This window comes from Dama dama, chromosome 9 (assembly GCF_033118175.1).
Source record: "Dama dama isolate Ldn47 chromosome 9, ASM3311817v1, whole genome shotgun sequence".
In the NCBI taxonomy this organism is placed as follows: domain Eukaryota; kingdom Metazoa; phylum Chordata; class Mammalia; order Artiodactyla; family Cervidae; genus Dama; species Dama dama.
In genome coordinates, this window is record NC_083689.1 from 83,388,712 (window position 1) to 83,402,139 (window position 13,428).

General features: G+C 37.2%; 1 protein-coding gene across 3 annotated transcripts in view; it reads left to right on the forward strand.

The window, feature by feature from the left end:
- ATG10 (autophagy related 10) overlaps nt 1–13,428 on the forward strand; it is a 254,085-nt gene that overhangs the window by 70,105 nt on the left and 170,552 nt on the right. For all 3 annotated transcript variants that reach the window (XM_061151949.1, XM_061151950.1, XM_061151951.1), the window contains exon 3: nt 6,001–6,108. In XM_061151949.1, coding sequence (XP_061007932.1) covers nt 6,001–6,108 — 108 coding nt within the window. The remainder of the gene's footprint in view (nt 1–6,000; nt 6,109–13,428) is intronic.

Below are 13,428 nucleotides of genomic sequence, written 5' to 3' on the forward strand. Positions count from 1 at the left end.
CAAAAGTAGGAAGTCAAGAGATACATGGAGTAACAGTCAAGTTTGGTCTTGGAGTACAAACTGAAGCAGGGCAAAGGCTAACAGAGTTTTGTCAAGAGAATACACTGGTCATAGCAAACACCCTCTTCCAATAACACAACTGACTACTTTACACATGGACATCACCAGCTGGTCAATACCGAAGTCAGATAGATTGTATTCTTTGCAGCCGAAGATGGAGAAGCTGTATGCAGTTAGCCAAACAAAACAAAACAAAACAAAAAGACCTAAAGCTTACTGTGGCTCAGATCATAGAGATCCTTACCGCAAACTTCAGGCTTAAATTGAAGAAAGTAGGGACTACTACTAGACCATTCAGGTATGACCTAAATCACATCCCTTATGATTATACAGTGGAGGTGAAGAACAGATTCAAGGGATTAGATCTGGTAGACAGAGTGCCTGAAAAACTATGGATGGAGGTTTGTAATACTGTATAGGAGGCAGTGACCAAAACCATCCCCCCAAAAAGAAATGCAAGAAACCAGAGTGGTTGTCTGAGGAGGCTTAAATATAGCTGAGAAAAGAAGAGAAGCAAAAAGCAAGGAAGAAAGGGAAAGATATACCATCTGAATGCAGAGTTCCTGAGAATAGCAAGGAGTGATAAGAATGCCTTTTTAAGTGAACAATGAAAAGAAACCGAGGAAAACAATAGAATGCAAAAGACTAGAGATCTCTTCAAGAAATTGGAGATACAAAGGGAACATTGTATACAAGGATGGGCATGTAAAGGACAGAAACAACAAGGACCCAACAGAAGCAGAAAAGATTAAGAAGAGGTGGCAAGAGTACACAGAAGAACTCTACAAAAAGGTCTTAATGACCTGGATAACCATGATGGTGTGATCACTCATCTAGAGCTAGACATTTTTGCGTGTGAAGTCAAGTGGACCATAGGAAGCATTACTACAAACAAATCTAGTGGAGGTGATCAAATTCCAGTTGAGCTGTTTCAAATTCTAAAAGATGGTTCTGTTAAAGTGCTGCAGTCAATATGTCAGCAAATTTGGAAAACTCAGCAGTGGCCACAGGATTGGAAAAGGTCAATTTTCATTCAAGTTCCAAAGAAGGTCAGTGCCAAAGAATGTTCAAATGACTGTACAGTTGTGCTCATTTCGCATACTAGCAAGGTAATGCTCAAATTATCTTGTGAGTTGATGGTAAAGGATCTGCCTGTAATGCAGGAGAACTGGGTTTGATCCCTGGGTTGAGAAGATCCCCTGGAGAAGGAAATGGTAACCCACTCCAGTATTCTTGCCTGGAGAATTCCATGGACAGAGGAGCCTCATGGGCTACAGCCCATGGGGTCCCAAATAGTCAGACATGACTGAGTGACTTTCACTTCAGTTCAGTGCTCAAACTCCTTCAAGCTAGGCTTCAACAGTATGTGAACTCAGAAATTCCAGATGTACAAGTTGGGTTTTGAAGAGGCAGAGGAACCAGAGATCAAATTGTCAACATTTGCTGGATCATAGAGAAAGCAAGGGAGTTCCAGAAAAACATCAACTTCTATTACATTGACAACACTAAAGCCTTTGACTCTGTGGATCACAACAAACTGGAAAATTTTTAAAGAGATGGGAATACCAGACTACCTTACCTGCCTCCTGAGAAACCTGCATGCAGGTCAAGAAACAATAGTTAGAACTTTCCATGGAACAAAGGTCTAATTCAAAGTTGGAAAAGGAGTACGTCAAGGCTGTATATTTTAACCCTGCTTATTAACTTCTATTCATATTACATCATGTGAAATGTCAGGCTGGATGAATCATAAGCTGGGGTCAAGATTGCCATGAGAAATATAAGCAACCTCAGATATGCAGATGATACCACTTTAATGGCAGAAAGTGAAGAGGAACTAAAGAGCCTCTTGATGAGGGTAAAAGAGGAGAGTGAAAAGCTGGCTTAAAACTCAACATTCAAAACATTAAGATCATGACATCTGATCCCATCACTTCATTGCAAATAGATGGGGAAAAAGTGGACACAGTGACAGATTTTCTTTTCTTGGGCTCCAGAATCATTGTGGACAGTGACTGCAGCTGTGAAATTAAAAGATGTTTGTTCTTTGGCAAACCAAGACAGCATATTAAAAAGCAGAGACATCACTTTGCTGACAAAGATTTGTAAGATGCAAGCGATGGTTTTTCCAGTAGTCATGTATGGATGTGAGAGTTGGACCATAAAGAAGGCTGAACACCGAAGAATGGATGCTTTTGAGTTGTGGTGCTGGAGAAGATTCTTGAGCATCCCTTGGACTGGAAGGAGATCAAACCAGTCAATCCTGAAGGAAATCAACTCTGAATATTCATTGGAAGGACTGATGTTTAAGCTGAAGCTCCAATCTTTTGGCTTCCTGATAAGAAGAACTGATTCATTGGAAAAGATTCTGATGCTGGGAGAGATTGAGGGCAGGAGGAAAAGAGGGTGGCAGATAATAAGATGATTGGATAGCATAACTGACTCAATGGACTTGAGTTTGAGCAAATTCTGGGAGATAGTGAAAGACAGGGAAGCCTGGCATTTTGCAGTCTATGGGGTTGCAAAGAGTTGGACAGGACTTAGCAACTAAACAACAATAGCAAGTATAAAGGTGCCATCAGATTTAAGAAAATATCATTTCTGTATTAGTTTCCTAGGGCTTCCATAGCAGAGTACCACAAACTTTATGGTTTAAAAGACAGAAATTTATTATCAAAGTTCTGAAATCGAAAGTTGGAAATCAAGGTATCAGCAGGGCCATGGTCCCTCCAAGGGGTCTAGAGAAGAACCTTTCCTTGCCTTTTCTAGCTTCTGGTTAGTTGATGGGAATCTTGAAATTCTTTGGCTGATAGATGCATCACTCCAGTCTTTGCCTCTTTCTCCCCATGACCTTCTCCCCTGTGTCTGTCTCCATAGCCAAATTTCCCTCTTCTCATAAGGACACAAGTTATATTGGATTTAGGGTCTAGTTTATTCCAGTATGATCTCATCTTAATTTGATTACAGCTACATAGACCCTATCTCCAAATAAGGTCACAAATAAGGTTTCTGGTGGATATGAATTTTGGAAGAATAGTATTCAACCCCAGAGAAGATTAGCATGTGCAAAGATCACACACACACAGTATTCAACCCAAGATATTACCTAATATCAAATGCTCTTACATAGTTTTTATGACACACATTTGAAAACATATTCAATCTTAAATGGCTCACAAACACTATGAAATCTCCTTATTTTATAGTTAAAAACTGGATTTTTGAATCTTGGTAAAAGTATTTAAGAGAATTATGAATTTTTTAGTTTGAGTGCTATTCTGTACATATATTTTTTTACTACATCAGATTAAGTAACCATGTTTTTCTTATTTATAATTATTTTAATTCTGTTGAAATGCGAATGTTAGTGTAACATTTTGGTGGAGAATTAATAATGTTCTTTAAGACGTGAGTATGTGCATGAGAATTACTAAATTTTTATGCATGACTTCATTAAGTTCAAACAAGTTTTGCCTTAAAAAACGAAACCAATCACAATTAGATGAACATCAGCTATTAGTGATTTTAATAGTAAGTGTTATTGGAAAAGGTTACTTTTCATTCCAATCCCAAAGAAAGGCAACGCCAAAGATTGTTCAAATTACCACACAGACAATTGCACTCATCTCATATGCTAGCAAAGTAATGTTCAAAATTCTCCAAGCCAGGCTTCAACAGTATGTGAACCATGAACTTCTGGATGTTCAAACTGGATTTAGAAAAGGCAGAGGAACCAGAGATCAAATTGCCAGCATCCATTGGATCATCAAAAAAGCAAGAAAATTCCAAAAAAATGTCTATTTCTTCTTTATTGACTACGCCAAAGCCTTTGATTGTGTGGATCACAACAAACTGTGGAAAATTCTGAAAGAGATGGGAACACCAGACCACCTGACCTGCCTCCTGAGAAATCTGTGTGCAGGTCAGGAAGCAACAGTTAGAACTGGACATGGAACAACAGACTGGTTCCAGATCGGGAAAGGAGTATGTTACAGCTGTATGTTGTCACCCTGCTTATTAAACTTCTATGCAGAGTATATTGTGAGAAACGCTGGGCTGGATGAAGCACAAACTGAAATCAAGATTGCCAGGAGAAATATCAATAACCTCCGATATGCAGATGACACCACCCTTATGGCAGAAAGTGAAGAAGAACTAAAGAGCCTCTTGATAAAAGTGAAAGAGGAGAGTGAAAAAGTTTGCTTAAAAATCAACATTCAGAAAACAAAGATCATCACATCCAGTCCCATCATTTCATGGCAAATAGATGGGGAAACAATGGAAACACTGAGAGTCTTTATTTTTGGGGGTCTCCAGAATCACTGCAGATGGTGACTGCAGTCATGAAATTAAAAGACACTTACTCCTTGGAAGAAAAGCTATGACCAACCTAGACAGCATATTAAAAAACAGAGACATTATTTCATCAACAAAGGTCCATCTAGTCAAAGCTATGGTTTTTCCAGTAGTCATGTATGGATGTGAGAGTCAGACCATAAAGAAAGCTGAGCTCCGAAGAACTGATGCTTTTGAACTGTAGTGTTGGAGAAGACTCTTGAGAGTCCCTTGGACTGCAAGGAGATCCTACCAGTCCACCCTAAAGGAAATCAGTCCTGAATATTCAGTGGAAGGACTGATGCTGAAGCTAAAACTACAATACTTTGGCCACCTGATGCAAAGAACTGACTCATTTGAAAAGACCCTGGTGCTGGGAAAGATTGAAGGCAGGAGGAGAAGGGGAAAACAGGGGATGAGATGGTTGGATGGCATCACTGACTCGATGGACATGAGTTTGAGCAAGCTCTGGGAGTTGGTGATAGTGAAGCCTGGTGTGCTGCAGTCCGTGGGCTCGCAAAGAATCAGACATGACTGAGTGACTGAACTGAAATGAACTGATTATATAAGAAGGGGCTTTCCAAGTGGCACTAATCATAAAGAACCTGGCTACCAGTGCAGGAGACTTAAGAGATGCAGGTTTGATCCCTGGTTTGGGAAGATCCCCTGGAGGAGGGCATAGCAACCCACTCCAGTATTCTTGCGGGGAATCCCATGGACAGAGGAGCCTGGCTGGCCACCATCCATAGGGTTGCAAAGAGTTGGACACTACTGAAGTGACTTAGTATGCATGCATTATACAAGAAGCAGGAGAGAATGCAGCTGGTGAACGGCTTGGAAATTACACCTTCCAACATTTGAGAACAGTGAAAATTATCTTCAACTCTTTGAAGAATGACTCTGGAAAAGAGTTTAGACTCCAGAGGGCATAACTAGAACTGGTGAATTAAGGTTAATTCAGGTCAACTGAATTAACTGGTGAATTAAGGTTAAGGATACACTTCAGTGCAATATAGAACTAAACTTTCTCAGTGAACAGTGTGTTGTATACCAGAATGCATGTGGTAGTTATGTAAGGGGGTGACATGTGAGTACCTGGAAGTGCTCTGGAAGGGGCTGAATGATTACCTCTCCAGGACCTCTTAATGGAGATCTTGCCTTGAGCAAGAAATTGAAACAGAGGATCATTTCTAGCTTCAAGATGCAAGTCCTCCTAAAATTTCTATTTTTCTATATGCTATGAAATGAATATCAATATTATATGACAAGACATTTCTATAAGTTGATACATGTTTAAACAGCTGCCAACCTATGTGCTCTATGAATTCTATGTTTTGAAATGCTTGGAGGAAAAAGGTATTTAATCTCTGAGAAGGGGAAACATCATTAACAGGTGAGAAAAGAAGGGGCGTCAAACTTCTATTTATTGAGTACTTACTGGGTGCAGGATGAGTTGGATGAATTTATCCATATTATCTCATCTCATTTAATATACTTAGTTTTTCATTGCTTGGTTTGGAACTTATGAGACACTGTGGTTCGTAGAATGATGAGTTCTCACAATAATTGGCATTTTCTCATGTATTCTTTGGTGATGGGACACAGGACTGTTCCGATGGCTACATGTGCAAAACACATTTTCAAGTTAAAAATGAAACTGCAGTGTCACATCAAGGAACATCTGACCATGTACAGACATTTCTTCCTGTGGAGGTGAGTGATTTAACATATCATGGTCTTCTGTTTAGTCTTTGTAAAGTATAAAGTAAAAATTTAAATCTAATAAATATATTAAAAAAATTAACTGCCATCAGATCCTGAACCTGTTGTAAGGGGAGAAGTGAACATCATTTCTAAGGGGTATTTTCTTCTATAATATTGAAATCAGTAACTGTGGTAAAGTTAAGATTCACTCTGGGTCTGTACAGGTTTTCACAAGGCTTCACCCTTTTGATTTCTCTTAGATCTAAAAACTACAGATTCCTTCCATTGCTTTTTATTTTTTCCAGTGAAATCCCCTCAGGATAATACAGGCCGTGCCTTAGCTGCGTAATGCGTGATGGAGCTCTCTTTACCTAGTCTATCTTTAACTTTTCTCCTATGTCCTTTAAAATATGCTGGATCTGGGTCTCATTCTTTAGGGGACTTTAACCTTAACTTGAAAATCTTGCTAAATTAAAATTTAATAAGGTACTAATAATGGCATAATGGTTTTCTGGGATATTTTCAACTTTCTTTTTATCAAAATGCAAATAGACTTATTCTACTTCATGTTGTTAACAAAAATTTTTATATATCCATTGTAAAAATAAACAATAGAAAAATGTATAAAAACTCCCATACATCCTTCAACTGAAGGTAACCACTATGAATATTTTGGTAAGTATCCTTACACATATTTCTGTCACACACACACTTACACACTTGTGTTCTGCAATGAACAGATATGGCATGGACTTCTTTCCATGTCAGTAGATGTAGATAGCTGTAGTTCTTTTTTAATGGCTCCATTGCATTCCATCCAATGGATGAACGATAATTATGTGAACCCATATTGAAGTAAAAATGCTTGAATTTTAAAATTGAATCAGTGGGGATCTAATTGCCTCAACATAAAGAAAGAAATCTAATGCTTAAAATTCCAAATATCCTAGTAAAATGGGAAAGGAGACTTTTTTTGTGACAGTTGAGCCCTAACCCCTTCTGCCTGTGTACAATGCTGGCCTGGAAGTAACTGTTGCCTGTGTAATTTATTTTTTATTTATTTTTAAAATTAAATTTATTATTTTTTTAAAGTACTCCAAGGGATTTTTATATTTGGTTGCACCAGGTCTTAGTTGTACCACATGTGGTCTAGTTCCCTGACCAGGGTTTGAACCCAAGCCCCCTGCATTGGGAGCTCGGAGTTTTAGCCACTGGACCAGCAGGATAGTCCCATTGCCTGTATAATTTACTTTGCAATTTATTCTTGAGGATATTGTGTTTCGTAATAAAGTAAGTGCCTCTGATTTATATATATTGATTTAAGGTTTTTTTGTTAGTGTTCTTAGTATATTGAGTGCTTAGTCACTCAGTCGTGTCTGACTCTTTGCAGCTCTTTACACTGTAGTCTGCCAGGCTCCTCTGTCCATGAGATTTTTCAGGCAAGGACACTGGAGTGGGTGGCCATTTTTCTCCTCCAGGGGATCTTGAGTAGGTATTCAAACCTTGATTACTGTTTCATGATTTGAATAACCAACATCATGTATGAAGCCAAGCATGTTAGGAAGCTTTTCAGTTCATTATATATTAACTTCAAAACTGCACATGGAGATGATGATTTAAAAGATAAATTACTAGTTCTTCCCTAACAAGTTGGCAGACATTTGAAAAGCACTAAAAAGTGGTGTTGACAGTGTGAAGGAACTGACACTTTCTGGTTGATGTTTTAACTTCACAAAGTTTAAAGATGTGCACATACTATGCATTATCTATTCCAATTTTAGGAATTTAGCTTCATAAAATATAATTTTTTTCAACATTTTTTATTTTCAACATTTCCCAACAAATTTCAAACATATGAAAAAGTCAAAAGAATTTTGCAGTGAACATCCATGTACTCATTGCTTGGATTCCAACATTAACATTTTGCTGTGCTTGCTGTATTATATATCCCTCCCTCTATTCATCTATCTTCCTTTTTGATGCACTGCTGTTACATCAAAGTAAATTGCAGAAAATAATTAGAAATGTACACAAAGTTTTACATGTATTCATTTAAAACTTTTTCAAATTTTACATGAAAGTATATTCATTTTACCATTATTTATAATAGGAAAAAGTAGAAACAACTAAAATATCCAACAGTAGTGGATTAGTTGCTTATGGCACATCTCTGTGATGGACTTTGTGATTCAGTAGGTTTGGACTGGAGCCTGAGAATTTGCAGTTCTTACAAGTTCCCAGGTTATGCTGATGCTACTGGTACAGGGACCACCACGCTCTAAGCACCACTGCAGTACTTTATAATGGAACTCTTGGCATATTTTAGATGTACAGCTGAGACGGCTAGTTAATATAATGTATGGTAGAGTTGATACTGTAATAATCTTGATGAAATGAAAAATGTCTTAGGTTGAGCCTGAGATGGAGATTCCTGTTGAAGTGACTTATTAGGGATATGTTCTTAGGAGAAAGGGAGTGATGGAAGCAGGAAAGAACATGGGGTAAAAGCTAAGGAGACTGCAGTCTCACTAGAGATAAGCTTTAGTCTGATCTCCTTAGAACTCTGGAGCATAGATACCCAAAATTAGTCTCACCTGTGTCCTTGAGGCTGACCTTTTGTACTCTGTAATGTTTATTGATGTGTCAGTCTGTCATTGACTGATGTGGAGGTAGACATGGCTTCCAAGCAAGATGTCCAGTATCACTGAGAAATTCTTCAGGGAAGGGGGCTGCTGTGTTTTATCAGCCAACAATTATAACAGCTGGGTGTGAATGGGTGCGCTGGCCTTAAGGGGACCTGGGAAGGGCAGCAACAGTGTCGACTACCAAAGGGTAACCTAAAACCAACAAATGTCATCTGTGAGGAAGTATAAGGCCTGCATTGACATGACAGCAGTTTGTTTGAGAAAGAGCTAATGATTTTAGCTAACCACAAGCTCAAGGTAAGCGAAAAAAATGCCACGGATGCTAGAGAAACTAGCTGGAACCTAAGCCATATTAATGAAAGCATGATTGGATCCCAAATATTGTCTGGGGTCCCCTGGAGGGTCCCAGAGACCCTTTCAAGGGGTACACAAGGTCAAATATATTTAATAATGTTAAGATATTATTTACATTTTGTACTTTCATTCTCCCCTAGTTTCCCAGAGGCAACCTATGTGTGATATTGCAACGGAGTGAATGCAGAAACAGTTATAAAAATCCAGCTGTCTTTAATTAAGTTAGACACTAAAAATATTTCCAAAATGTATACTGCTTTTCTTACTAATTTATGTTGTTTTGGAAAACACTTATTTTTTTCATAGAAATTTGCTGTTATATTATCATTCATAGAAATTTGCTGTTATATTACCATGTGTTTTTAAAGTGAACTAATATTTTTTTGAAATTTCAATTTTAATTTCTAATACAATAAATGTCATACACATAACTCTCTTAAACAAAAAGTTCATTGGAATCGTCAATGAATTTTTAAAGTGTAAAGGGGTGTTGAGACCAGATAGTTTGAAAATCATTGCTATAGAGCAAGGAAATATTACCTTATTGTATGTACAGAACAACATTGATAGAGTACATGATGAATGAATTCATAAATAATAGTTGAAAATTGATCATAAGTGGGATTTATCCATTCAAAGAAGTACGCTGGGGGCCATGGGTAGGCTTGAAAATATATATTATGAGGACTATTGGGAACTCTGGGGATGTTAAATTAGAACTAAAGACCTAGGATGGTTAATTGTCTTAAGATATTTAGAAAGCTTTCCCGTGGAAGAGAGAGTAGACTCACTTTGTTTCTGAGGAGACAGAGTAACTAGAAATTACTCTAGACAAGTCTCTACTGTTTAGATTGTTCACAGTGAAATTGGTCAGCTTGCAAAGCTGTGAGATCCCTTCACTTTTTGGAGATGTTAGCCACAGAGTGGATAAGCTTTTCTCCAAAACAGTGGTCACTGACAGAAATGTTCAGATGTTTAAAGCACCAGGATGGTGATGAATGAAGTGGGCTGATGGGAGTTGGTGGGACCTGTGGAAAAGTGGAGGGGGAATGGTTCATCCAGAGGGACAGTAGAAATGCATCTCCAGGTGGATTTTCAAGAGAAGGCAAGATCTGGGTTTATGTGTTGATTTAAGTAAAAAAAAAAATTCTGTTTAGTCTAAATAGACTATGTGTATGGGCTGAAAATGGTCCTTAGGCCACCAATTTATAACCTAGCCTCTAATATTGTAGAAAGGGGTCCCACATTGTATAGAAGACTGGGCCAGGGGACTTTGGAATTTAGAGCCCCATCCATAACTGGGCTTCCCTGGTGGTGCTAGTGGTAAAGAACCTGCCTGCGAATGCAGGAGACAAAAGAGACCTGGGTTTGATCTCTGGGTCAGGAAGATCCCGTGGATCTTCCTGGAGGAGGGCATGAAACCCACTCCAGTATTCTTGCCTGGAGAATCCCATGGACAGAGGAGACTGGTGGGCTACCATCCATAGGGTCGCAAAAGCGTTGGACACGACTGAAGTGACTTAGCACATCATATCTGTACGTAACATTTCCTATTTAAAGATATTTGAAAGAATGCCTCTTCTGGTAGTTACTTTAAAAAAGATCTAAAAAAGATTGGCCATGTATGAAGTGGGAAATCAGATCACTTCTCTGTTCCAATCAGAACTGGTAGTCTTGACTATAGAGGGGTAGCTGGATTCATGATTTTTATGCCCGTGAGTTTATGTGCAATAAACAGGAATTTAAAAATCAAAGAAATATAATGGAATATGTGAGTGAAGTAATTTGTTAAAATCATAATCTATGTCTTGTTTGAATTTTTAAAATGTAATTTAAAATGATACTTAAAAGAGTGAGATGATATTCAGAAATCTATTAAGTATATTGGGGTTTCTTAGTGTTGGTTTTGGGGACAAGAGTTCTTACATGATTATTCATTAGATAAGACATTTATTGTTGAGAGTAGATACTGTGATTTGCTTGTGACCTTTCTGAGTTTGTGAAGTAACAAACAAGACTTGAACAAGATCTTTTCATTACCAGTGACCAAGAGAGATTCATTGCTTTATTTATAAAAATAAAATAATAGTTTGAGAGTGAAAGTGGTAGCAGAGGCTCTATATTCAAGTCAGACAATTATTTTTGAGGAAAATTAGTCACCGTTAACCTTTAAACCTCAGGTGAATGTTATTGCAAAATAACTGCTAAACTTTAAAATTATCTTGTAAGGTTCTAAATTAACTCCCAGTGCTAAAGAATCCACCTGCCAATGCAGAAAAAACAAGAGACACAGGTTCAATCCCTAGGTCCAGAAGATCCCCTGGAGTAGGAAATGGGAACCTGATGCAGTGTTCTTGCCTAGAAAATTCCATGGACACAGGAGCCTAACAGACTACAGTCCCCTGGGCTGCAAAGAGTCAGACACGACTGACACAGCACAACAGCAGATTAACTCACTGGCCAATATAGGGTATGATGGCTACCATTCTAGAGAATTCTGGCTACAGTGCTACAATTCTAGCTACAATTCTCTAGAATCTACAATTCTAGAGAAACAGGGTATAAGGTTTTTTAAAAAATCATGTTTAACATTAACCACTCTAAATAAAAGGAAACAATGAGATGAATATTCAACATGAATATTGATTTTTAATAACCAGTAGTAAAAATTATTAATGAATGTTTAGAAGAGGGAAGTGCCTGAAAGTTCTTCCTGTAGAAATAGCTTTTGTCTAACATTGCTTTGCATTTTCTTTTTATCGCTACCATCTTCATATATGGAATTCTGAATCATTTTCATAGAATAGAGATAGCCCAGATTTTGCGCTTTGATTAATTCAATTTAGGTACCCATAAATATTTGTTTTAGGTTGGTCAGTGATTTTTTTATATTATTGAAGTTCGGATTCTTCTGTCTGAAGTTTCATTTCTTCCTTTTGAAGAGGTATCAGAGATGGGTATTGAGCGTATTTTATTTATTCATTTACTATCTTCATTACTTTAAAGCCTGAGGATACACCTTTAGATTCCATTTTTTAAAACTATGAAAATGATAGAGTCATAAGAATAGCAATAGTATACTACTGGAAAAAGGGATTTTTGTCCTAGGGCCTTGTAGTCCAGTAACTGGGACTTTCCTCAGTCCAGGGCAGGTAGAACATTATAGGAAATCCTGAACAAAAAACAACTTATCACAAATTCCCTGAAGCATAAAGCTGAGAATCAGTAACAGGAAATGATCTCAATTACCAAAAGAACATATTCAGAGAAGGATGATCTTCTGATGTAACCAGGTCTTCAAATATACTCATTTGCCCTAAGGATTTTATTAAGTGGCTTCTAGGATGAGTTCTATTTTGTATGTCTGAAATAGACTCATATGTCAGAATATTATGGGTTTTTTATATATATAATGGAGTAAATGACAAGCTACAGTTCTCAGTGTTAACAATTTCTCTGTAAAGCAACTGCTATTTTTAGACTGAAGTATAGACATGTTGATAAATGTAAATGATGAGTAATAAGCATGTTTACCTCTAGTATTTGAAAATGTAATTATTAAAGCAGTGCTAACATATCAGAAAGTCTATTATACTTAATGTGTGTAGATACAAATGAAAGTACCTCTAATAGTCAGTGTTTATTTATTGATTTAATGAATCTAATGCTGATAGATAAGTAGATTTTTAAAGTAAATAACTATTAATACAGCAAACCTCAATCCCACAATACTGTTTTGTGTTTTTCTTGTGGTATATATATGAAAATGTTCAAAGGCAAAGTAAATTTTATTTAATTTATAGTGTAAATATATGCCACGGAGTGGTGTGTTTGAGAGAGGAGAGTATAGGATATTCTGAAAATCAGTCAGGTCTGATTAGGATTTTCATTTCTAATAAAATTGTGGATTATTGCACTAGATACAGTATTTGTTATACAGACTACATTTCTTTAACTATGCTTTGACAGAAATGTGTGTTTACTTATTCTTAGAACTCATCAGAAATCACATATAGAGATGTTGCACTAAAACTATTTGAACTTTCTAATAAAATTTTGGTGGGGGGGCGCGGTCTTAAAAGACCTTAGTGTTCAGCTGTGAAACCAAGAAGTATTATAGGGAAGCAGAAACATGCCCCATACTCTCTCAAATCTTTCTTCTCTAGGCTCTTGGTACCTGAGTAATATCACTTTGCAAAATTCAGAGAAAATATTAGGTTTAGTGAGAACATGTAACCTAAAGGCTTCTTAAGTTTACTCCTATCTTTGAAATTCTCTGTGCTCTATTTGCTGTGGCAGAGCAAAGAGAGAATCTGTTTTTTGAGAGAAA